Source organism: Hemibagrus wyckioides, linkage group LG07, assembly GCF_019097595.1.
Source record: "Hemibagrus wyckioides isolate EC202008001 linkage group LG07, SWU_Hwy_1.0, whole genome shotgun sequence".
Lineage (NCBI taxonomy): Eukaryota > Metazoa > Chordata > Actinopteri > Siluriformes > Bagridae > Hemibagrus > Hemibagrus wyckioides.
This window is the reverse complement of record NC_080716.1, coordinates 9,941,798-9,967,107: the sequence shown is the minus strand read 5'-3', so window position 1 is coordinate 9,967,107 and position 25,310 is coordinate 9,941,798. Positions and strand designations below refer to the sequence as shown.

The window sequence follows — 25,310 nt, the reverse complement described above, 5'->3', positions numbered from 1 at the left end:
CTTGTTTATACCTTTTTCTTCATTTCACTCTGAAGCTTTATTTCACTCTGAATCCCATGAAACTTCATGAGTTGGCCTGCTATAGGTTTCTTTGTTTCAAATCTGCCTTCTGGTTATCTTCTTTAATATTCCCTAGTGATAATGGTGTTTGAGTTTACTCTATATCGTGTGCTTATTGTATTATATCCTACACTACCACAGTACACATAAATGTTTATAAATGTTTATTCTGATTTTTATTGCTTTGTCTTATGCATCTCCTCTCTATTCCTTTTGGCCAAAAAATGACCCCATTGCTTCATTACTAGTTTTAGGCTTTTTCCATTGCCTATGAACTTCCTTTTTACAGGGTATTTGCCTGAACTTCCTCAAAATCCCTCACATCCTGCATTCAGGCTGAGAGGCTTATAGTTTTTATTCAATGATTTTCTACTTCTTCAGTTTATATCAACATTTGTAAATTCATATAAATTTTTATTTAAAATTTCTTACACTACCAACAATAAGGTGATTTTTTTTATGTTGCATCATGTGTGCACATGAGCAATAATATTCCAAGGGACTCAGGACACAAAACAGGGGACACCATGGATGGGGTACCAACCCATCAAGGAGACAACTGCATACACACTCACACACTATGGACAATTTAGAGATATCAATCTGCTTCCAGTGCATCTCTTTGGACAGGGGGAAGAAACTGAGTACTCAGAGGAAACCCCCAAACAGAGGGGGCACCGTGGAAACTCCAGGCACAGAGGGAAGATGTGGGAATTTTACCCCCAATCCCCCTGAAGGTGCAAGGCAAATTATTTTTTTCTTTTTCTTATTTCTTCTTCTTCTTCTTAGGCTTTTCCGATTCCCACCAGCCAGCTCCCCTCTATCATACACATCCTTTCTTCAAGATACATGAAGTCAGCCAGATTTTTTCAAAATGCTGCTCATACTGCATTATAGAGTGGTGTGATTTCCAGGGAACAGTAACCATACCTCTCACCCAAAAAGAATGGCCAATTTTGTTCTCCTGGTCTTGTGTTCAGATGGCTGTAGCATTGATGGGATTCAAACTAGGAGCAATAGTGCTAATGCACCACTTGGAAACCACTGGGAGGCAAATCTTTTTTTTTTTTTTTTTCATTTTCTCAGTCCATGCCAGGGATATAAGTTCTCCTTAGTGAAGATTTGATTTGCAATATCTGCAATATTCTCTTTTGTCATCACCCACTGCAGACACTCCATAAACCCCCTTTCTCTCTCCAATTCTTTACAACAATAAAAAAATATCTCGGTATATCAAAAATACTGCACAGTGTCCCAACTTACATACTTACTCTATTCCATAGCTATTTATGATTGAAGTTAATTCTGTTTATTTGGTTTAAAACAAGATCTTGGCCACCACAGACTATTTTTAAACAACCCCCAAAAACATGATGCTTAAGCTTACTTTTTCACCAGAAAAACCTTGGTACAGATTTAGCTGGATGTTTGGTCTAAAAATCATGACTCTTGTAACCCATGTTGGAACTATATGTGTACAGTATGAGGGTGTTTGGATAGATGTGTGGGAGAGAAACAGCATCTTCTAGTAGTCTTGCCAGTCGTTTTATATTGCTGTTCAAATTTGACCAGAAAGCTGCATAAAATAATGATTAAAAAAAAGTGACAGAAAAGTCAACAAAATCAGCAATTTTATTAAATGTATATTTTCAGACAAATATTTCGGACAAAGTCATTAAACTTCATTTCAGTTATACTATGAGAGCCACAGTTATGATTGGGAATATAGCAGATTGGACAAAGTTGGTTTGAGTCAACACATGGTTTATTCATCCTGGAAAGCTGTTGTATTGGAAACAGACTTCAAACTGGAATTGTGGTTAATGGTTTTTAGAGTCTACAGTCTGTCTAATAAAGAAATAGACAGCTTTGCTCATTCCCTGTGCTGGTTGCATTCTTGACAAATGTTGGATTAAATTATTGCTTTTCACCTTTCAAAATATAAGCCAATAAATCACCATAATCAAACCTCAAATCATACTTCACCTCATAGATTTATGGTTATTGATGCAACTCACTGTTTAACTACAGTAAGCTACAGCATCCCAATACCTCCTATGGTCATGCTGATACTTAACTGGTGGACTTTTTTTTTCTTTTAAACAAATGTGATGACTTTTTGGGTATGCTATCACTCTATGTAGATAAAATATAGGCACACTATTTTACTCATATTTGAAATACATGTAATGACCTCATTCTGACCTTCCAAATATATCAAATTCCAAATATTTGACAGTAAGGTTCAGTGGATCTTTAGCTCTTAGATCCTTAGAGAACTTTCTGAGAGCTGGATCTTTTACTTGGACCAAAGAAAAGTGGGGGAATAAAAAGAAAATCACCGTTAATATAAGGATTATGTGGGAGGTACTTTGTGGTGGAACATTTTGTGGCAACTAGAAAACTGTTTACTTAAACTAAAATAGTTTTTGGGCCCCTTTTAGAAAACCAAATATAGGTATTTTAGACCGTAAGTCTTGGATATCCCACTCCATGTGCAATCTCTACAGTAATCAGGTAAAATTGGTAAAATGTGTCCACTTGAAGTAGACCTGTAAAAAAAAAAAAACATTTTAGCAGGGCAAAAATAAACAAGTTTGTTTGTGTACGAATTCGAATGAAGTGGAAGTGAATTTGTGAGTGTTAAAGTTAAAAAAATGACAGATTTTCGTTGTTAAATGTATAAATAAAACGATATGAAAATGCATAACGCATAAATGCATAAAATGTGTGTGTGTGTGAAAGAGAGAGAGAGAGAGCGAGAGAGAGCTATGGTATGATTAAAAGATCAGAAGGACCATTTACCCTGTGTGCAGGAGTTAATGTGAGTGTGTGAGTGAGTGAGTACAGTTCTGGGTACGCGCGCGCGCGCTCGTGTGTGTGTGTTCCCTCCCCTGGGTTTCTGGAAGGAAGCTGAACTCCAGATGTGAAGTTTTACACACTGAGCTTTAGTGAGCCTCTCAGCTTTCACCTGGCTTCTCTTTACTATTGGGTACCTAAAGCTTAAGGTTCTCTCGTAATGTAAAAACCAAGTGGACAACACACAGCCTGGACACTACTCCACAACGTCCTCCTGCTGCGCTTTCTGCATCCTTCCCTCACCTCACCTCACCTCACCTCTATTCACCGCGGATACGTTTGCACGGAGAACAAGAACTGTTGACTTGATTTCTTTTCAAGTATATTTTTAATAATCCGGAGTCGCTCTTCACAGGAGCAGTTTTTGGGGATTGCTGCAGGACGCGTGTCCACCTTCTGACCAAAAGACTACTCTCACGTCTCAGGTGGAAAACACACATTGGACAACTTGCAAGAACCAGGACAACTTTTATATTTTACATTTCTTTCAATTTGTCATGCAGTTGATGTGAACATCGTCAAGGCAAACGTGTTTCTGCTTCATTCCACAATGAAGGGTGAGTGTCACAAGAATAAATGGGAGAAAAGGGGCTTTTAAATTTACAGACCTGTATTTTCCAGATGTTTTTTTTTTTTTTTTTGATTGTAATACTGACTCACTAGTAACTTTTTTTTTTTTTTTTAGACCTACTTCGTGCTATTTTACGCACGGTTTAGTATGGCAGTGCGCAATTAGTTGGGAAATTAAAGTGCCATACTATTTCACATACTATTTAGTACTTTAGTATCTAATACGAATAGACTGGTACCTAAGGGTTGAACTGATTTCCATACTTATTAGTACAGTAGTATGAAATGCAAACAGATGGAAACCCAAAGCTGTGTTCTGTGTTGAATACTATTTAGTAAGGTAGTATGAAGTACAAATAAATTGAACCCTAAAATGCCGTACTATTTGACATACTATTTAATACAGTAGTATGGAGCACAAATAGATGAGAAGCTAAAGTCCAGTGCTATTAGTCTACTATCCTGTTTAACGCAGTATGCAAGAAACTGAGCAATGTCGGAGCACTGTTTTAATTCTATAGGCTATTTTTGAGCTATTTACTACAGTGATATGAGCAGGGAATTTATGGAAAAGCTTTCTATTTTGCCATAGCCTATACTCAGCAGTATGCTAGTATGCGTCGTATTTTCTCTTTCCGTTTTAAAGAATGTGTGCTACTCCAACATCTGGCCTCCATTAACCGCCCGTGGTGTGTTAAGGCTGGTTGGCCGCGTGTGTGTTTTTGGCCGAGATGCCTGCTTTTAGGAGAGTTGAACACAAGCATCTGTACACATAACACTCTGTCACTGACCTCGGTCATTTTTAGAAAATGTTTACTCACTATAAGAGAAGTTTCATTGTTTAGACAGAGAACAAACGTTCCAGCATCTGCCTGGCTCAATACTGGCTTCTTCTATGAGTTCATGTAAGACACATAGTATTGGTGTATGCTTGTGAATTTCTACCCGTTTTAGTTATATGTCAATGGGTGCAAAAATACATCTAATGAGTATTAATATGAACGGGTTCCTTTTTCTGCCTTCATGCTGGCTCTCAGCTCCAAGAAAGGTTGTATGTATATTTATGAACAGTGGAAAATAAGAAGTCAGGATTATGCAATCTAAAAAAAAAAAAAAGAGCCCCAGTGTGTTCCTGAAAACCAAAATGGAGAACTGGGGAGCTTTATTTGGATAAATGAGTCATGTACTTTTCTACAAAGGACACTCTGAGAATCATGTAAAGTACATTGGTAAGTAAGGAAAAAACTGTGGCTCTTTTTAAGTGACAAGGAGGCACTCAGGTCATTTAACCATACAGTTTTGGCAGAAATTACAAACATTCTGCATAATCCTGAACTGATATTCATTATATTCCTATTTACATGCATTCATCTTCTACCGTCATATGAGCTATATTCAATTCAATTCGATTTATTTGTATAGCGCCTTTTACAATGGACATTGTCTCAAAGCACCTTTACAAGAGAAGAGAAACAGAGAAAGGAGGAAAAAAATGATTACATTAAATTATTAAACTATTTTATGCCTAATGAGAAAGTCTGCAGCGACTTTGGCAAGGAAAAACTCCCTGTGATGATATGAGGAAGAAACCTTGAGAGGAACCAGGCTCAGAAGGGAACCCATCCTCATTTGGGTGACACTGAACAGTAAATAATGTAACTGTAACTAATTAATGCTAATTATATGCTAGGGCAATTGCCAGATTCTTCTTATTTAGCCCCCCCCTCCCTAAATTGTCATCTTATGGTTATGGTTTTAGCTATACTTCCGTCACATTCTTCGTTTTCAGGGTGGGACAAATAAAAAGCAGACATTCAGCTAATGAGATACTCAACAAATCACAGTCAAAGCAACACCTTATTAATGATTTATGTTTAAAAAGAGTAGTTGTAATTCTTTTTGTTTTTGCAGCCTTGAGAAACTCTTCAGTGTATCCACATGCATGTGGTATTTAAATAAATTTTGTATCTACATAATGTACCCATTTTTTAATCAGGTAATCAGGCCAAGTTCAGGATCCGTAAAAACCCATTCTTTCTCATAATTTATCGCTTGTGTTTTATTCAGACCCAGAACATCTGGAAACTAGTCCAGATTCTTTCATAGTGACTTCACACTAGCAAAATGATGGATTATTAAATGCTGCTGTAATAGTATTACACTCAGTGGAATTTATTGTGAACTATGTAAGACACTGTTTCGTGTAGCAAAATAAATCATTTAAAAAAAACATCTTTTTAATTGTAAAAATGATAAAAAGATGGTCAGACCATGTGAGATATTGCAGCACATATAGGCAGCAGGTGGGATCCCTCAGTTTATTTAGTTAGGCAAAATACTATGTATAACTATATGGACTTTCATGCCTCCTCCATGACTAACTAACCCATGATGCTTGCTCTGTTTTACATTTGCATGTTATGTGTCTTTGCAGGTTTGTGGTCAATGTCTGTGTATATGCATGAGTCACCAGAGGTGGTTAGGTGCATGACTGTTTCATTTAAACATCTGTCCGGTGTCCCTGTGTGTGTGCTGAGCAGGACTGAAGAAAAAATGAAAATGATTTCTTTATTTTTCCTGCCGTCCAACAAAGATTCACAGCTCTGGTTTCCCGTTTCGTACAGGTGTATATTTGTATAAAGACCATTAGGCTGAAATCATAACAGGAAATGAGGATGGTGTCATTTTGTTAACCTGAGAATGGACTTTGCAGCCAGTGTTAGTTCAATAGTCGCAGTAGGAGAACACATGTTTCTGCAAAGTATTTCTGCCCTTGGAATCATAACACTGTTATTACATGCTGGGTTTGGCAGTTTTTGACTGAGAGTAATCCAGATAAATCCTGTTAGTATTATTACTGGTTGGCCAAAATGAGTCTTCAGTCTGACAGTTTGGACTTTTTTTTTTGTCATTTTCAAACTTGCTTATACTACAGTTGTGCTCTGTTTCCCTTAATGTAGGCCAGTTTTATTGTCAAAAAGATTGATTTGTTCTAGTAACGCATTCACTTCATCACAATAGCTTTAGTTCCTTATGAGGAATTGCAATGCAATTGAAAACCATCATTGTCTAATATTGTTGTCATTTAATCCTTCTACAGACGACTTTACCGATGAGGAGGAAGTGCAGTCCTTTGGCTACAAACGCTTTGGTGAGTAGCTTCTACTTTACCACACGGTCAAATCATAGATGATTTGAACAGATAAAAAAAAAAAAAAAAGATCTCTTCCTTTTGATTCTGTCAAAATGGAGTGTTTTAATGGTTAGCTATGGTATATGGATAAAGCAGATGACTACAGGGTCATGTCCTAACATTTAACACACTTCTCCATGTCATCATATGCTTGAGTCATTAGCCTGAGGTTCACTGGTGTGAACAGACCTCCTCACTTTTACTTTCTTCAAAGAGCACCGTTTTCTATATTTAGCACGAGTGAGGAAAGGTTCTTCTTTTTGTATCAGGCATTGAAAAGTAATAGTTAGTTAGCCTTGTAAACGTTTCCATTTTTACCTTCTGCCGCACAGATGCTCATTTTTATAGTAATTTTTTTTTCTGTACATCCTTCACTGACTGCTCTAATGAAGTGCGAAAGAGACTTGATTTCTTGGCCATCTTGAGTTTGCACATCTTGTGCATTTCAGAGTGTTGCTTAAGTTTCACATTACTAAAGACAGAGTCACTGTTCCTCTAAATTCCTTGCCAAAAACACTTACTGCAGATGTTCCCACTATGCTTTAAAACTTAGAAAGAATTATTACAGTCAAGTCTGAAGGTAAATTTTTGAATGGTACTACGTTAGTCCTGCTTCAAAACAAATGGGATATTGTGTATTCTTTACCTCTTTTGTACATAAATGATCAAACTTATCCAGAATTCTAGCTGATTCATCAACAAGTGCACATAATGGAGTGGTTTAGAGGTGAATTACGTGTAATATATTTCTGAAAAACAGACTTGAATGAACTGTGTATGACTTTGGACATGAAAGGGTTAAGTAGCTGCAGTCCTGGATCTAAGCTTCATATGCAGATTCCAGATGCCTGTGCATAGCTGTGTTCATCAGGGAGCCAGCAGGTTGGAGGATTCATGACAGGGATTGTGATGTTTGTGATGTGAGAAGATCCAGGCAAGGGATAAAAGTGCTTTAATCATGCTTTTCTAAACTGGCAGGCAAGAATTGGATTCTGTCTTTTACTGGCATGCAAAGTGGGAAGGATGGACCTGCAGAGAACTGACAGATTTGTGAGAAAACGAAGAGTTTTGGATCACTTCTGGGCTGTTTACTCCAAATGGTTTTGATTTAGAGACGTGTGCTTTAGTTAGGCATGAACATCATGTGGGTATTCTCTGAAGCAAGCCATTAGGGAAACACAAGGCTCTAGAGAGTAATGATGTAAGTGCCATCCAGATCACCATAATCATCATCATTTGGAGAAATATAGCTCAGCAATTTCATTTGTCAAAATACTGGATAGAACACTAGTATTTGCTGTGACTATAGATGTTACACCACATGACCTTATATACACACCTGAAGCCTGAAAAGTCTACAGAAAAAGAAGGAGGAGAAACAGAAAGCTGAGCCATGAGGTTTAATTCCCCAGTTACAAAACAAACAAATAAATATATGAATTTGAATGAACAGGGCAAGTGAGACATGGCTGATGCTTTCTGCATAGAGTACATTTATCATCCTCACAGATGGAATATAAGTTGAAGAAGAACAGAACTACAAATTGTTTAACCAGCCATTAATATTACTAGTTTCCCTTTTTTGTAACTTTGGGAGGACACACAGTGCTTTTGGCATTTTAGTCTGAGATACTAAATAATATATTTTTGCTCTGGTTATTACAGAACAAATGTACCAGTTATTCAGTGATGCAGACATGTTGTCATTCATAGACATGTGCTAGCTAAATGTCTCGCTTCATACAAATTGCGTGAAAATCGTAAGGGCAAATTGTGGTTTCAATTCTAAGGCAAAAAAAAAAAAAAGTGATCCCTATTTGGTCAATAATTTGTGCAGCCCTCGTGCTCACTCTTGAAGACCACTGATGTGGACAAGAACTGAGTTTTGGTTTGATGTTATTTCAAGTGATTTCAGCTTACTGAGTCAGGAGCAGAGATATACCACAGCAACAGAACTGACTTCAACATTTGTAAGTCATTTGTCCCCTACAATGCAAGTGTCGTGAGACCGAATGCAACTTTTCCTTAATGTAGCGATGTATACATAGCATGACTTCACTGAGGCAAGAGTAATCAGATCCACCTTGAGATCTGAGCTGTTTAAAAAATCCTGTGTTCCATAGACCGACTTTAAATCCTGTTTCCTGCAGCAATCTCAGGGGGTTTGTTTAACTGGAGCTCGTATCGGCCGAGGAGGGGGCAGGGAGCCGGAGGAGCTGGAGAGTGTGGGGGTCGATTGGCCAGGCTCCTGCTGTGTTGGTGCTGGAGCAAGGAATTGTGGGGGTGTGCTTGCTAGTGGATATTCAGCATCCTAGCACAGGCCTTATTTTGGAGCCAGTGAAAACACAGACAGAGAAAAATATGCAGTTCTCTTTCCTGCAGCAGACCTGCATTCTGAGCGAAGGATAGGAACAGCAGGATGAGCAGGTCTAGGTCCAGAACACTTTCAAATCTTGCTCAGCACATTGCTTTGTCAGAGTTGTGGGCATGTATTGGTGATTAGTGAGAGAGTGTGGTGGTGTGAGAGTTCAGGGATTAAATTCAGGTTCTTGAATTAGATGAATTAGATTACAACTTTCAGTTCATAGTCCACGGTAACATTATTAAATTTCCCCTTAAGGAGTAAAGTACTGTCTACACTACTCTACTATACTCTATGCTACTCTACTCTCTACTGTACTCTACTCTGCTCTACTGTACTCTATGCTACTCTACTCTCTACTGTACTCTACTCTGCTCTACTGTACTCTATGCTACTCTACTCTCTACTGTACTCTATTCTGCTCTACTGTACTCTATGCTACTCTACTCTCTACTGTACTCTATTCTGCTCTACTGTACTCTATGCTACTCTACTCTCTACTGTACTCTATGCTACTCTACTCTCTACTGTACTCTACTCTGCTCTACTGTACTCTATGCTACTCTACTCTCTACTGTACTCTACTCTGCTCTACTGTACACTATGCTACTCTACTCTCTACTGTACTCTACTCTGCTCTACTGTACTCTATGCTACTCTACTCTATGCTACTCTACTCTCTACTGTACTCTACTCTGCTCTACTGTACTCTATGCTACTCTACTCTCTACTGTACTCTACTCTGCTCTACTGTACACTATGCTACTCTACTCGACTCTACTCTACTCTATGCTACTCTACGCTCCTCTACTGTACTCTGTTACTCTCCTCTCCTCTATTCTACTCTACTCTACTGTACTCTATGCTACTCTACTCTCTACTGTACTCTATTCTGCTCTACTGTACTCTATGCTACTCTACTCTCTACTGTACTCTACTCTGCTCTACTGTACACTATGCTACTCTACTCGACTCTATGCTACTCTACGCTCCTCTACTGTACTCTATTCTGCTCTACTGTACTCTATGCTACTCTACTCTCTACTGTACTCTATTCTGCTCTACTGTACTCTATGCTACTCTACTCTCTACTGTACTCTACTCTGCTCTACTGTACTCTATGCTACTCTACTCTCTACTGTACTCTACTCTGCTCTACTGTACTCTACTCTACTCTATGCTACTCTACTCTCTACTGTACTCTACTCTGCTCTACTGTACTCTATGCTACTCTACTCTCTACTGTATTCTACTCTGCTCTACTGTACACTATGCTACTCTACTCGACTCTACTCGACTCTACTCTATGCTACTCTACGCTCCTCTACTGTACTCTGTTACTCTACTCTCCTCTATTCTACTCTACTCTACTGTACTCTATGCTACTCTACTCTCTACTGTACTCTACTCTGCTCTACTGTACTCTATGCTACTCTACTCTCTACTGTACTCTACTCTGCTCTACTGTACTCTATGCTACTCTATTCTCTACTGTATTCTACTCTGCTCTACTGTACACTATGCTACTCTATTCGACTCTACTCTATGCTACTCTACGCTCCTCTACTGTACTCTGTTACTCTACTCTCCTCTATTCTACTCTACTCTACTGTACTCTATGCTATTCTACTCCACTCTATGCTACTGTACTCTACTCTACTCTACTGTACTCTAAATAGTTTTTAGTATGTAAACCTGGTCATGTTCTATTCCACCTTTGGGTATTTTTCTGGTCTAAATATATTACAAGCAGTGTTCCTGTTTGTTGCTTTGCGTCTCCTGACCAAATGAGGGCTGAACAGGTGACAAATGAAAGAAAAAATCAGTGACTCTCTTGTGCTGTCTGAAACATTTTGTTAGCATTGTTTGGGTCACATTAAAGGAAATGTTCACGTCTAATCTTCTGTGTAAATATATATAAAAAACGCTATTCCAATTTATCAACTTTATCCTACAACAAAACATTTCTATTCAGATCGGTGTGTTCTCTTCCAGGATGATTTCACCCCATCCACAGGGCGTGAGGACTCACAGATTGAATGATGAGTATGAAAGTGATGCAAATCATATGCTATGACCCTCACAGTAATCATATGACAGCCCAAGTTAACAGTTATGGGAGATTTGGGAGTGATGTATTTGACTGTTTTTTAAAGAACTAATTGAGGGAATATTTTTGGACGCTGTCGAATTTCCAGCATAGCTCCAGAAATTTGTAGAATCTGGCAACTCTTTGTGGAGCAACACCTTCCTAAGACAATTCATGTTGACTTTTCCTTGCATTTGTCACTCTGTAGTTTTATTTAATCCCAACTGATGGTTAACTAACGTCAATTTGTGGCTGAATATACACAATTTCAAGGATTATGTCATTGTCAATGAACTTCACAGGTTCACATAAAAAATTTGATCACATATATTATTCTGAGCATTACACATTGTTGATATCAAATGCTTCAATTTGTGTTGTTACTGTAGTTTTAATTGAACACAGCACCATAGCCATGGAGACTGCACGTTCACTGGCATGGAGTATCATGTTTCAGAAGCAGTAACCATGCAACACTGTAATAGAGCAGAGGCTAATGTCTGACATACACAATGCTCTCATCTTAATTTCCATCTTTTGCATTTAGTCAGGATTTTCAGCTTTTTCTTTTTATTGCATTTGGTGATTTTAATCATAGAACAATTCAAACCCGTTTTCTGAAATCCACACTTGGACTTTGTTTCATGTACATGACTCCCAAATTTGGTTCGTGTGATGGGTTTGAACAGTTCAAGATGTTTTTTGGAGAACGTGAGTGTTTTTTTTAAACACCCTAACTTCTAAACAGCACTTACGATCGTGTCTCTTTTGGCCAAACCCGCTATGAAATAAGAACAAGTGCCAGAGTCAATAATGTGCTGTGGATTCAGCAGTGTCACATTTAATTAATACTTGGACATAATCCATTTCTATGTTGATTTTAAGTTTGATATGCTTCTTAACCCTGTGTCCAAGTGGACACTCTCACTTTTCTGCCATACCACTTATTAAGGAAGCTGCCTACATTTATAGATATGTTACTTCATTGTTTTCACTTGCATTGCAGATTCTTTTCTTGTGGTCTGTCCTTGCTACACTTAAATGGCTTTTAGTTAGAAGTGTGTTTGCAGTGTAGCTGTTGGTTTTAGTTCTTTCATGGGGAGCAGAGGGGCAGAGAGACTATTCTCTTATCTCCAAGTCAGAAAGTCTACAGTTTAATCTCTCTGGGGGTCTGGTCTGTATAGGTTTTCCTTATCTCGTTCCCCAGGATCAGGAGAATGGACCAAACACTTTTCAACAGAAGAAGGGGATGCTTTTTTTTGCCTTGAGTCTGAGTTCAGGCCAAGCATGAATGACAGATATCCAGCAGGACATTCTTGGCATGAGCCATGGGGTTGTGGAAAGGGGATTAGTTTAGGAAAACAGGAACTGGAAATGACAAATACAGTCACATAAAAATGGATTTAGTTTCTCACAGAATAGTTTTCTAAGATGAGCTTTGGTGTTTTGAAGAAGAACAAAGCAAAAACCACAATAAAATTCAGGTAATTCCATGACCCCTGGAGCATTCAGGAGGTGTGTGGCCACAGGTCAATGGGAATAAGCCACCAGTGATTCACTAACACTCTGTTCTGGTCAACTGGACATAAATTGACATTTCAAAGCAGGACATCTGTTGTTGCCTCCACCAGATGTGAAAAACACGTTCAGATCCAGAGCTGAGTTCAGATATGTATGTTCCAAGAAACAGCATCACAAAGACAGACCTCCAGGGATGCTCTTGCTCGTAAACTCACTCCCTTTGCAAACTTTCCTATGGTATTGTGCTGTTCTATGATGCATGGACATAGTGCCTCTCTTCCTCAGCAGGCAACCAGTCAAAAATAACACATATGTTAGTGTGCTGCTTTTATTTCATTGCAGGTCCAGAGTGCTACACCCTGTCTGATATATTAATGAAAGTCTGGTGGCTCACCCACCAGCCAAAACCAACTCCATATTTCCTATCCTGAGAAAAAAAGTTGTGCTAGCATAAGTAAGATGTGTATTTTCATTTACTCTGTTTAGAATCAAAGGCATTGCAAACTGGAGATCCCATTTACAGATCTGGCCAAGACAGAGGCACTCTGCCTTTATTTTTTTTATTTTTTGACTTTGATTACTTTGGCAGTCAGGAAGAACTGCTTTCAGCTCATGTTTCGTTCATTTTTTCCCCAAAGTTTCGAATTGAAGAAGAATTTCCAAATCATAGTAAAGTGAGTAATGTGGTGCTACATAAGCTAGCACGCCATAGGCCTTTCTGATGAGTTGTTTGTATGTAGGTAGTCTGGCACTTAGTCATGCTGTAGGACTACATTAATATAACACAGGGCCCATCACTTTATTTTCATATTCAGATATGTTTCAGTAGCAGGTTTAGCATAGTTCTGTGCTCTAGCCTTCTTCCTGTGTACTTCCAGTGCACTTCAGTATGATGCATGGTGCTTATTGTACAGGCTTAGTTGAGGCGGTTTATATTGGGGTTCTGCTGTGGTAGTAATGGACAGCTTTTTAATACATTCAGAGCTGAGTCAGGAAACAAGGCATGAGGTTGGACCACCCAGTGACATAAGCCTCTCCTGCTCACACCACCAAATCTCCATACTTAGTGTGGGTTGAAATGAAGAGGTTGGGAGATTTGAAACTCTTAGCACTCCTACATGGCCAAAAGAATGTCTCAGTAAATCATGTATGGTTTTTTTTTTTAATTTGGCGTTTTCCTGTAGCATACTTAAATTGCTTTAATAAAAAAAAACTTGATCTGTTTTGAGTTTAAACAGCACAAGATTTGGCTATTTCTGAACATGATTTCCTGTTTGGGATTTAAGTTTTATTACTCAGATTTAGTCATTTTATGTAATCATTCATTTACTGCCATCTTTACTGGCAGCCTTGCTGTTGGGGAACCATTTGTTTCAGTGATGTCATACTTCTAAACAAATGCAGCTATGGTAGAGGAATAACACTGCTGGTGTTAGTAAAAGTGTGTAACAAAATCTAAGTAACCAACTGAATAAAGCAAAAGCAATGTGATCTGTCATTCTACAATGAGGTTATCTACAGCACTTGCAGTGAATTAGCAACAGTGGACATGTCTGTGATTATCCCACACATAACCATGGCAAGCTGTCCATCATCGTCTTCAAAAACGCACCACTTTTGTTCTTTGCGAATTCCAATCTGGCCTGCTGATTTTTACTGTTGATGAGTTTGCATCTTGTGGTTCTGCTCCAAAAATCTTCTTCGTACAGTGGATTGTGATACCTTCACTCTTGTTCTGTGGAGCTTGTTGGTAATGTTGTTTTGGGGTTTGTTCTTCACAGCTCTCATAAAATGCTGTTGTTTGTCTTAGCTGACCATGCCTCGTTGTTAGTCTACCAGTGGTTTCTTTCTTTTTTTAGGACACTTCAGTTTGTTGTATTGGCTATACCCAATGCTTTTTCAAAGCCTCTGAATGATTTTCCCTCCTTCCTCAGATTCAAAATGGCTTGCTTTTCTCCCATAGATAGCTCTTTGGATGTCATCTTGGATTATCCTTTGTAACAACAAATGTCGTTTTCACAGGTGACGCTGAAAGCTAAAACCAAGAGTAGACATTCAGAGCTATTTATTGTTTAAACAGTCAACAATCTAATAGGACACACCTGGGAAACAGGAAACACCTGCCAGAGACGTTGCTCACCTAAAAATTGGGTGGTCTCATAAAATTGTGCTATGTTTTACAGTGTGCCATTTAACACATCTACATATAAATATCAGGAAATAAAATGCGAAAGTCTAAACTCACTTCTCATATTCATCTTTTGAACCCAGATCTCTTCAGTCCACAGCAAAAACAAATAAACTGGCCTCGCCAGTCCAGTAGTTTCAGAGGGGAATGTGGCTATAACTGTTCTTTCACCAGTTTCTGTGGTGTATTTTTGTCTCCCATTAGTTTAAAGGTACAAACAAATGATTAAATCCAGGATTGTTTTTCTTTCTTGATTATCTTTAAAGTGCTTTAAAGTAAATATTTTTGCCCTGATTCAGACATTAATATCCCTTATGTAATTTTTATAACTTAATAACTTCAAAATAGTTGTACTAACAGATTAATATATGATCAGTATAAGTGAATGGGTACATTAAATGTTTAGCTGCTCTGCTGCACTGTAGGTGGTTAGGACAGTCTGTTTCCCTAGGGCCTGTTCTGTAACTTTGCCCCGTTGTAACATATGGTCTTGCTTTACTGGATATGACCTCATGCTAATATGCTAGCAAATGAGACTAGAGAGCGAGATGGGGTAGTGTGTGGTGTTTAGCTCTATTAAAGAACTTTATAGTGCTGTACTGAAGGAATGCAGGGGCTGGTGCTCCTCAAGACTATTCTCCACTCAAGATGCTCAGCATGCACTGTAAACCAGAAAGACTGTAAATTTTACAGTAATTTACTACCAACAATGTTGCCAATTAAGTATTGTAAAATATATATATATATATATATGTATATATATATATTTAGAGTAAAATACTATAATATCTTACACAGTATAAAATAATACATATTCCAGTACATTGTTCATTTGGCTGAAGCTTTAATAAATAAATAAATATATAACAATCGATCAAGTATACATTTGAAGCTCTTATTTTAAGAATCCAGGAATGGCAGTGCAGAGATTTGAATCTAATCTGTACCACACAGCCTTAACCACTGAATCAACACAACTAGCACAAATGATTACTTACTTCACACACTTGTACCACTGAATTAACTTGCACTACAGATTGCATTGAATCGAAGGCGTGCTAATTGTAGTGGTTTGGTGGTTTAGGCTTAGCGTAACAGCACAGATTGTGTGTTGAAATTCCCAGCCGTACTAAACTACCCCAGCTTTGTCCCTGATCAAGACCCTTAGCCTTTGTTTTCTGCTTCTACTGTAAGCTGCATTTTGAAAGCATCAACCAAATGAGCAAATGCTCTGCTTAATGTGTTACTTATCAGGATGCGGTTTACTGTTCATTTTACAGTACCTTATTAGCAAACCTGTCAATTTAAAGTCAACTTGTATAACAGTGTGGATAAGAACACATTTCTTCATCTTACAGGATTCACTGTATCTTTCAGACATAGACACTTAACTAGTATAGTAAATATTTGAAGAGATGTGCCGGGTTATTCCTCCCATTCTGCAAAAACATGTTAGGCAGATGTGATTGAATGCACAAGTGTATGTGTGTGTGTGTGTGCGTGTGTGTGTGTGTGTGTGTGTGTGCATGGTGCTCTGTGACAGACTGACATTTTATCTGTTCCATCTTATGCCAGAGTTACTGGCACAGGATAATGCAGATATTGAAGATCAATGATGATTAAAGGAATAATAAAAGTAATAGAAAATATCACCACCACCACAAACAAGAAGAAGAAGTACAATAACAACCTTCCATCAGATATGAGGTTGCACACATGTACTCAGTTGACTGACACTGTTATACAAAATGACTTACTGTTGAGACAGACTACCTATGAACAGTTGGGTGTTAAAGCATTGTACAAGAACCCAGCAGTGGGACTTTGTTGGTGCTGGGATTTAAACTCATCAGCCACACTTTTGTTTTTTATTACCATGGGAAAAATCAAATCGTTTACAGATCTGTTTTTGACCTGCCCAAGTCAGATAATGGATATAAAAACACAAAGGTAGTTAAAATACCATTCTACACAAACATAAACTATTTTCATTATTCACTTATAGGAGACGCTCCATAGAATCTATAGCTAATAGTAAACAGATTTAAAACAAACATGTTTTTGGTTAACTCTTTTTAACAGAGGCCAAAAAATGGAGTTTGCACCTGCTTTGGCATACCCATGTTCAGCATTAAATTTCTTTGTCATCTCACACTCCACAGAGGTGGATAATGGATTGTATGAAAGTAGACACTCAAGGCTTTAAGAATTTATAGTTTTTCATTAATGTTTCTGTTTTTACCTAGCCCACTAGGGGCAAAAATTTTTGTAGAACCTTTTTTGTAGAATTCTATGAGATATGAGATGAGTATTTGTTCATAAGCATCTGAAATCTTCTACCACTAATATTCTGTGTTAGGTTATCCCAAAAGGGGTAAAAACATCTCACAGTGAAAGCCAACAGTGTCCTGATTCATTTTATATCAGTCTGGTGGCCATAAAATAATTCATTTGTTTATACTGATGATTGAATCCATTCTGCCAGTGAAATGGAGCTCCAGTGCACTAGTAAAAAGGCTTAAAGAAAAGAAGCTTTGGAGCTGTTTTGTGGCAAGTGGTCTAAAGGCTCTTGTGAAGATTGAATGGGATAAGAAACTCAGATATTTTAGCTGGAAAAAAGAATAAAAAATCGGTTTAAGAGTTAGTCATATGAGGATCTTTCACGAAGTAGATGAACTTAAACATACATTCAATCGACAAATAGCTGCACAAAATCAGTGTTTTGCAGTGACCAAATCGGTCTCTGGATAGCCCTGTTAGAAATTACTGGAAAAATGAGTTCAGTATAATTATTCTTTCTTTGGAAGGCTTCATGAAAGTTGTGTTGGAGGTAAAAATAACAATTCTTTTCCATAAAATTTGTCGAAGTTGAAGATGAAATACTCTTGGTATGTCCTACTGGAACATAAAGTTGAAATAGTTTGAAAGATTGACGGCATCTGTAATAAAGGTATGATGATTAAAATATTTAGCAGGGCTTTTGTGGCGTTCTAGGCCCATTTGAAAAAATAGTGTCTGGTTTTGAGCTCTTCAGGCAAGTTTGACGTCCGGTCTGAGATTTTAATCAGAATCTGTCTTCCTGGTTCTGAATTATTTTTTTGTTTGGATGTCAGATTTTCCACACGTCCTCTTTCCTGCCTGCTGCTTCGGATTAAAATAAGTGACTTGTTTAACGGTGGGTCTTATGATAACAGAAGGCAAATGGCTCCCCTGGGGCTGGACATAATCACCTCCAAACCTGCCACTAAACTGAAGTCTTGAACAGCGTCCCCTCTGTCACTTCAAACAATCAATGTGTCAGGACAGAGCCTCGTGTGACGTAGGGACTAGCTCTTTCTGCTCATAAAATGTTGTTGTTGTTGTTTTTTTTTTTTAAAGAGACTGGATTGGCTAGGTTACTGCCAAATTACTTATTGTTGCATGAGACCATCATCGCATATGGAAGCGATTGGAGCCGAAAACAGTTCACACATGGCCTAATAACCATGCCAGTGTATAAGCAAGAGCTTATTGCCTTAGTCTGAGCTCACGAGAGGACACATTCCTGCTCCTCTTCTCTCTCTCTATCTATCTATCTATCTATCTATCTATCTTTCTTTCTTTCTTTCTTTCTTTCGTTAGGTGATGTCATTGTGGCTAGAGAGTTAACCTTTTTTTTTTTTTTTCTCTCTGCATTGGTCTTTTCCTCCGGAAACATCTTGTTTATGATGACATCCAGTTCAATAATGTTTCTTTCTCTTGCTAGAACAATTGCACCACTTTATTATGATTTATGTCTTTGAGCAAATCATAGCCTGCCTTTTTTTATGTAGACTAAAAAAAAATGTTTTTCTTGCTTTCTTGTTTTGTTGCCTGTGTGATTTGATCATATACCTAGGACAAAGAGTCAGCTTTAGGTCAAGTGACACATGTTTCCATAATTAAAATGCATTGAAAGGAAGCCCAACCCACAATGGCACCATTTAGAGAAGCTCTCCCTGCATCGCAAATGTAATTCGAATTGACATTTTAGATGTTTATCCTTCAGTCCATGGCATGATGGTGTATCAAATGTTCTCATGCATACTTTGATTCATGCTATGTTTAATGAGCTCCAGATGCTCTCAGAGGCCTGGCCTATTTAAAGAGTCATAAACCTGTTTGGACTTTTTTTTTTTTTTTAAGTAGGATTTTTTTTTACTTAAAGTAAGATTCCAAGTAGTACAGTGCAAAGGATTACTGACATAATGGTGTGGTAATTTGTCTCTGTGGTTATTTCCCTTTTTTTTTTGTCAGTGTTTACTTGTTAAAATTCTTCTGCATGATTGTTGATGTACGTGTGGAGTGGTGGTTATTAGTCCCAGTGCACAGCAGTTAAGTGGTTGTGGAATTGGAATGATCTGGTGCAGCATCACTTTGGGAGTTGTGTAATGCTAACTTGAGCTGATTACAAAAAAAAAAAAAAAACGAAAAGAAATAAGAACGAATAGAGCAAATGAAGTACAGGTTCAGCAAGCTAAAATATCTGTATTACCAAACAGACCTTGTGCAAGTGGCCATGTAATCACTGCTGTGTTTAATAACATGTTAAGAAGATTAACTAAAAAGGAAGAATGTCTTGTTCTTTGTAAGAAAGCCAGGGGGTCTGCTGTTTCTAGGAAACAAAGTGTCTACACCTGCATGAATTTATTAAGTCTATAACAAAGAATTGGCCACTGCAGCATTTTTACACCTGTGGTGTCAACATGGTGCTTATAGCTCTTATATAGTATATCCGAGGAATAAATAAATATCAAATAAAATGCAATTAAACAAACAAAGAAATACATAAAATGCTAAATTAAATCATATAACATTTATATGTCATTTTATAGATTTTAATATATCAAATTTTCAGTTTAGTTGCCAGAATCTCATGAGAAAAATATATACTGTGAGACATAACTGAACTGAGCGTAACTGAAGTTTATAAATGAAATAAATTAAAAGATTTTAATATTAAAAAGAAATACAGTCTATGAGTGGAGTGTGGCAGTGCAGTAGGATCTACACATTTCTAGACATAGTATAAGCAGCAGACATGATCAACGGTGTAAATATTGTTAACTGTGATCAAATGAATAGATATACAGCACTGTATACTGTAGAGTGAATATGAGAAGAAGAAAGGAAAAAGAAAAATGAATAGAAGTAAAGTGCTATTGTATATGGGATATTAATATTATGGAAAGTGGCAAATTACATCCAATTAGCTGATCTTAAGACTGTCTCAGTACACAATAGTGTCTCAGCACAGTGATGAGCTGTTGTACGGTGTGATCTCTGTTGATACCAACGATCCTCCTCTACCATTATTTCCCACAGCAGACCTGAATGTATCTCATACTAGAGGAGACTTTTAATCTATAGGTCACTGAGGGGATGGAGTTCATGTAAAACTGCATGAAAAACACACCCTTTTTTCATTTAGACTATGTTTCCGTTCTACGTTCACATGTTCACTCACCAGCCAGCTCTCCTCTATCATACATCAACTCCTAACCACAGAGGGTGAAGGCTAACACATGCTTACTCTGAAATCAGCCAACCACATTTTCATGCTGTATCACAGAGCAGAGTAACGTACTTGGTGTAACATACCATCTTCTGTACACATGAGCTCACAAACACCCACAACTGGCTAATGTCACTGTGATTGACAGGAGAGAGAGTTTATATCACATCCCTCCCACCCAGCGAACACTGGCAATTTTGCTCCATAGCACCCTGTCATAGATAAAGTATTAACCATTTGGTTCTTGTTGAGCCCAGTATGTGGTCAGTTAAGGAAAATATTATGTATAGTTTACATAAAAAAATTATTTATATATATATATATTGTGTGATATATAAAAATATTAATGGTGCTCAACAGAAGGGAATTTCTTTGCTTATACTAAACTAAATTTAAAAAAGTTTGCAATTAGTAGATGGAATGATAGAGGGAATGTGATCAATTCACGCAGTATTAACGTGAACCAGATCAGTATTAACATGAACCAGTTTCATTGTGAAATCTCATGAGGATGTTGGCACTGAAGAGAAACTGTTAAATTTAGGTGATTAAAACATGCATTGTGTCTGTTACAAAACACCAGCAGTGTTTGATTTTATTCAGGGCTTGGAAAATACCTGATCAAATCAGTAATTGTGTTAACCTTACTCGACTCCATCATGTGGAACTGATTAACACATTTGAATTAAATAAATACAGTGAGATTTTTTGTTTCAGTGTTCCCAATGAATTGAGTGAAAAGAGTGTTTGGTTGATTTACGGCTGACCAGGAACTCATACAAGGCTGGTTTATGCTACTGAAGATCAGATATAGAAGATCAGAAAAGCACTAGAGCAGAAACATCTGGCGCAGCTCTGCCCGATAGCACAGTATAAATGATGGCTTATTGCTGGGAGTTTTGACTCTGCTGTCATAATAATGTACAGATACGGCATAAAATATCAGGCTGCATAGAAGAATTCATGATGTCTTCAGCCTTTACAAGAGCCTTGGACATCTAGCTGCAAAACTAGACTTAAAGTATCAAGTGTACCAAGTGTGAATGTTCTTCCTTTTATACAGCCCACTTTTTTGGTTTCATTTGACTCCAACGCCTTTCCAGTTCCAATGAGGATTGATGTAGTTCAGGTGCTGTCTTATGTAGGTTGGTCTCAGAAAGCCTTTCTTTTGTGTAGCCTGTTTAAACAGCTTGTCAATTGTGATGAGGCGTCTAATAGTTGATTTTGAAACTTCACAACAGAATCAATTAAAATCCTGTGCATGGGAGCAGTACTCTTACGCATCTTCCTCCTAACAAATTCCTTCAGACTTTTTGGCCTTTCTCTAATCAAATCATTATGGGTCAGTGATTATTTTTTTTATGCAGTTTTCACATCACTTTCTTGTATCGTGCCAGTAATTCTGGAGTTGATTTTATATTTTAGAGAAAATATTTTCTTTTCATTCAAAACCATTTCACTACATCACATTTATGTAATATTTCTCTGACAAATAAAGAACCTTGAAGCTCATCGTGCAAAGTACATAATATCAAATAATATAAACCCTTTTCTTTTTAATCTAAAGCAGAGCCTGTAATTAGGCCAGCATTTACAAGACAATGTGCACGGATGCAGAAATAGACTTTCTCAAAAATAACAAACATGGAAAGAATTTGCATTTGGATGATTTGCATGAGTATTTACGCAGTTTTTCTTCTCAATTCTCTGTGGAGAATTGTGTGTCAAAGATTTTTTTTTTTTTTTTCCTGGAGCATCTGTGGTTGGATATAGTTGTCTCTTTCTTTCCATCACAAGTGTTTTTGTGTGACTGGGCTCTTGCACCAGGTACAGACAAAAAAAAGGGGGGAGAGAGAGAGAGAGAGAGAGCAATACAGGAATTCTCTCTCTGACTTCCTGAGTCCAAATGAAACACAGCTGTTTTACATGCATTGATGTGAACCTCAGCATTCTTTCCCCATCTCCTCTCTCACTTTATTCCCCCTCCCCTTTCCTCCTCATACCCCTCTGTGCCTTCTATGTCTCCACCACCTCCTCCACACATCTATTTCACAATGCTTTCTTCTTTCATCAGCCTCCATCAACAACATAAAATGTAGAATGTTTATGACTCCCACCTGCAGTGTATTGCCTTTATTGCTTTAGTCACATGACAGAGTTTTTGGCCAGTAAGAGGATAGTGATTACTCTTAAATGTGTTCGCTGCCAGTTATGCAGTTATACGGACAGCATCAAGTTAGGTTCTGCCATACCTTAACCACAAACAGGAAGCCGTAGTATTTATTTACTGTTTGGGAATTTCCTGGCTCAGACCCTGCATTTAGGGGTAGTTCTGCTGATCGACACATCTGGCTTCCTTATAGCCCTTATTTAATGAGCAAGGCAGTTCACTGTACCTAAACTGAGCTGTGCGTTGACCTCAGAGTTGATCCGAAGGCAACAGCAAAACAGGAAATGCACCACACTAACTTGAAACAAAAAAATAATTCTCATACCTGATTGGACAAAGCGTATGACTGTGACAAGATTATTTTCAGTCTGTCTTCTAGTTAACCTGTGAATGTCATTACAGTGAGTCCTTTCTTCTGAATATGAGCTCTGTTTTGTATTAACGGCATACAAATTTTACAGCTATTAAAAAAAATAAAAACATCATACAACTATCGACGTATATTTTAGTCTTATTGTGTTCATCATCCAGCTTCCTGTTTCCTCAGACAGACATGTGCTTTAGCCAATCAGCAAGGAGGATGTCCCCTTTCTGTTTTGAGTTAATATTGATGTGTTTTTGATTTTGCTGTTGTGTTTTCACATTGTGTTGTAGTGTTTTTGGTTTGCTGGTGTAACGTTATAATTTGGTTGTTTTTCAGTTTTGCGCTTGCGTTTTCTGATTTGCTATTATGTTATTGCTACATTAATGCGTTTTGCATGTTGTGTCAATCTACAGATGTGAGCCAGATAAAGCATTGAAAGTTTCAACAAAAAGTCATAACTTCATCTGCCACATCAGTAGAACTTTATCCAGCCTTGTGCTGTTCAAAAAGACTGATTTATGCCCGAGATCAAAGGATGCTGAGAGAATGGATGGCATCTCTGGGAAAATACTTTTCTTTCAATGGACCAAACAGGGCTGTAAATACATAAAGGGCAGTGCAGTATTTTCCATAAAGCTCTTACTTTGTGTTTTTATCTCTGTTTAGGGGCAGTGCTTGTTTATGTGCTGATGTTAAACTTGAGCTCCTACATGATAAGATCTTGGAGGGGAGTGTTCAATCCCCCCCCCACACACAGACCACCTTACAGAATACTTAATGTGAGCAGGGCCACTGGGGGCCACAGTTCCCACATCCGGGGCCCTTTGAGGCAATGTTTACACAGATGTTTGGCTCCAAAGATGTGACCTGCCCTCTTCATCCCCTGCATCTCCCTCCTGGGGCTCTTATTAGAGGACAACCTAGATGGCAGGGCTGCCACTGTGACCATCTGTTGATGAAGGCTCACATTCTGATCAAATTGGGAGAGGGGGGAGAATGTCAGGCCTGCTGTGGAATGTCCAAATGTATTGTGGTTGTGAATGTTTATTTGCTGAAGTCTGACCACATCAGCTTTAGCTCCACACGACTCCTCCCCTGCCTGCACAGACAGCCTCTGCTGACTCTGAATGTTGTTGTTGTGCTGCTGAAGCATGAACGTACTAATGGATTTTGACGACATGATTTACATGAAAAAGTGTTACAAAAAAATTCGATGCACAGGACACTCCAAAAAGTCTGAGCTCCTTACGATTTTGACTCAGCAGTTAAAAAAACCTGGTTTTACTTGGTTTCTATGTGTTTATTATTATTATTCTACAGCGATAATGGATGGACAGTTTTTAATGGTTAGAAGGTGATGATTCATTTTCTGCAACAGAATTTTTTCCAGACATTTCCAGCTGCAAGATTTATAGTAATGCACTTGTACTTGTGGTTTCTTGGTAACATAGGAAGCTGGGTTTCTTTTAGTAGTAACATCAAGTTGGAGAATAAAGAGAAGCTGGTGAAGGGAATGACTCTTTATAGCTCATATATCTGTAGTGATAACAGGAACTAATTTATTTCATGAAAGTTTTGATATTTCTTCTTCACAGGTTTCAGTAAAATGAACATTTTCATCTATATTGTTTTCCAGCATTGTGAAACTGAGATGTCTTGCTTTCTTTGTTTTTACAGGTATCCAGGAGGGGAACGAATGTACTAAATGTAAAAACGACTGGGCACTGAGGGCAGCCATTGCTCTCCTGTATGTCCTGTGTGCACTGCTCACAATAGCTGTGGCTGTATTAGGATACAAAGGTATGAACAGCGCTTTTATCTAATGGTCTTGTAAAGATTAATACAGTACTGGTCTTACTGGAAAATATATGACTTACACACAGTCCACTTCAACAGTACTGGAGTGATGAGGCACATTCTATAGCTTTTGCTACAAACTGAAGACATTTCGCTTTGGGATCAAAAGATGAACGAGATGATGAATCAGAATTTCAGCTTCATTTCCTGACATTTATATCTAGATGCATTAACTTTGAACATTTCACCTTTGGTGGGGATTTTAAATTAGTTAAAGTAAATAATACTTAATATTTGCATGTCCGTTGTTGGCAATGGGATCCACTGACTTCACCAAACTGCTGTATTCTTCTTTTGTGATGCTTTTCCAGGCTTGCAGCATAGCTTCTTTCAGTTGCTGTTTGTTTTGTGGGGTTTCTCCATTTAGTCTTTTCAGAAAGTGAAATGCTGCTCAATTAGATTAAGGTCTGGTGATCAGTCAAAAAAAAAAACCTTCCTCTGTGTTTGCTCATATCACCCTTCTTCTCATGAAGTTATTCCCAATTAGACCGGATGCATTTCTCTATAAATTGGCAGGGGAATGTTTATGTAGATTTCTGAATTC

At 37.9% G+C, this 25,310-nt stretch overlaps 1 protein-coding gene across 1 annotated transcript in view; it reads left to right on the top strand.

The window, feature by feature from the left end:
• The first annotated feature begins 2,913 nt into the window (after positions 1-2,913).
• Positions 2,914-25,310, top strand: part of LOC131355917 (collectin-12-like) — a 45,116-nt gene continuing 22,719 nt past the window's right edge. The window contains exons 1-3 of the mRNA XM_058394529.1: positions 2,914-3,476; positions 6,590-6,640; positions 24,587-24,709. Of these exons, the coding sequence (XP_058250512.1) occupies positions 3,470-3,476; positions 6,590-6,640; positions 24,587-24,709 (181 nt within the window). The 5' untranslated portion in view covers positions 2,914-3,469. The remainder of the gene's footprint in view (positions 3,477-6,589; positions 6,641-24,586; positions 24,710-25,310) is intronic.